General features: G+C 53.6%; 1 protein-coding gene across 1 annotated transcript; it reads right to left on the bottom strand.

Annotated features, from left to right (window-relative positions):
- Positions 1 to 406: 406 nt before the first annotated feature.
- Positions 407 to 1,582, bottom strand: DQ04_08741000 (hypothetical protein; the record flags this gene model as incomplete). Its single annotated transcript, XM_009315674.1, has 1 exon — positions 407 to 1,582. One exon carries the CDS (start codon positions 1,580 to 1,582, stop codon positions 407 to 409), a length of 1,176 nt encoding a protein of 391 aa, XP_009313949.1.
- Positions 1,583 to 1,720: the final 138 nt, after the last annotated feature.

Below are 1,720 nucleotides of genomic sequence, written 5' to 3'. Positions count from 1 at the left end.
TTTTTTTTTTCCTTGTCTGTCTTAAACGTTGACGCGTACACAACCCACCTCTTTCTATGATGTCACGGGGAACAACAACAACAACAGCAACAACAACAAAAAGAATAAACAATATAGTGGGAGAAGAGAGCATGAAGGTGAAGATGCGTGTACCTTGTTTTATGTAATTTAATCGGCTCTTTTATTATTTTGTTTCTCTCCGCCACTCTCTGCATGTGTGCCCGTTCCGGCAGTACGGGGGGGAATGACACCACCTCTACGAGCCCCCACACTTCACTCCCAACGTGGAATGTACAAAAAAGCATACAGAGGAAAAGCACAAGCGGTGGGAGCAAAAATACAACAGCACACACCGGCTCCTCCATTCTCTATTAGAAGAGTTTGCACCTCACCGTTGACGTTGCTGTTACTGCTGCTGCTGCTGGTGGTGGTGGTGGGGATGATTCGGTAAGGGAAGAAATCGCGGTATGAGGCGACGCGCGGCGCTGACCATCTCGCTGGGGTACGGGGAAAGAAGGCCAAGCCGGTCCAGCACAGACGCCTGCTCAGCAACAACAACTTTTGTCTCAGCTAGCTCCTTCGCCAATCGGTTGCGCTCGTCATAGAGCTGCTGAAGTGATTCATCTTCGTCCACAACAGCAGCGACAAGCGTGGGAGCCTTAAAGGTCTCCTCATCAGGTGGCAGCAGCGCAGTCCGGCTACTTTTATTTACAACTGTCCCTGTCTTCGTTGACAAACTCATCCTCTGCGCAGCAGCCACAGAGTTAACGTTATGTGGTGCTTCTGTTGCTGAATTCTCTTTACTCAGCGTATGGATGTTTTCCTTTTCTGATTCTCGCATTTCTCGCACCTCGGTTTGCATATTGTCTACAAGTTGATTCAGCTCTATACACTCCAGCTCCCGAAGCTCCAGCAATCGCAGCGCCTGCTGGAGGTCTGCGCTCCTCGTGGCGAGTTCCTGCCGCAGTTTCTCGTTTTCGCAGCGCACTTGGTACAGCTCTGAGCTCTGCGTCTCGGTACACATTAGTTGCTGCTGCTCTTGCAGATCGACACCACATGAGTCAAGACGGCCAGGGGAGGGCGGCGGCGGCATGAGAGAGCCGAGCGGCGGCCGCTCTAGACGCACCCGCCGAGCTCGCGCATTCTCAACGGAGAAACTGGAGTGCAACTCCTCCTTGTTGCTGCTGTTGTCCCTGTACTCTTNCCGCCGAGCTCGCGCATTCTCAACGGAGAAACTGGAGTGCAACTCCTCCTTGTTGCTGCTGTTGTCCCTGTACTCTTGGCTGCAGCCACAGTCAGTGGGTTCGTACGCGACCAGGCGCGGGGAGCTCGCCAGCGGGCTCATGCTTCCCGCTACTGCGTGTGGTGCGGGCGTCGGCATCGGGCTTGGCGACTGCGCTGTTGTGTGCCCCCGCTCCGATCCGCCTTCGCTGCGCTGAAACGACGTGGTGTCCAGCTGGGGCAGATCGCCCTCAGGTGTTGCGCCAACGACTGTCCGCTCGTCGTGCTGCTTGGCTTGACTGCTGGCATTTTCGCTTGTGTTGTCGTCATGCCTTATTTCGATCGATGAGAAGACGGTCATTCACGCAGCACTGACACAACCGCCGCAATCCCAACCACTTGCTTATATTTCAATACAATAGGAAAGGACACAACCAAGCAAAAACAAAAGATGAGAACAGAACACTACCGCTGAACCCCAAATAGGTCTATTTGCCCC

Source organism: Trypanosoma grayi (assembly GCF_000691245.1).
Source record: "Trypanosoma grayi strain ANR4 Tgr_874_V1, whole genome shotgun sequence".
Classification (NCBI taxonomy): Eukaryota; Euglenozoa; class Kinetoplastea; order Trypanosomatida; family Trypanosomatidae; genus Trypanosoma; species Trypanosoma grayi.
This window is presented reverse-complemented; position numbering and strand designations above follow the sequence as displayed.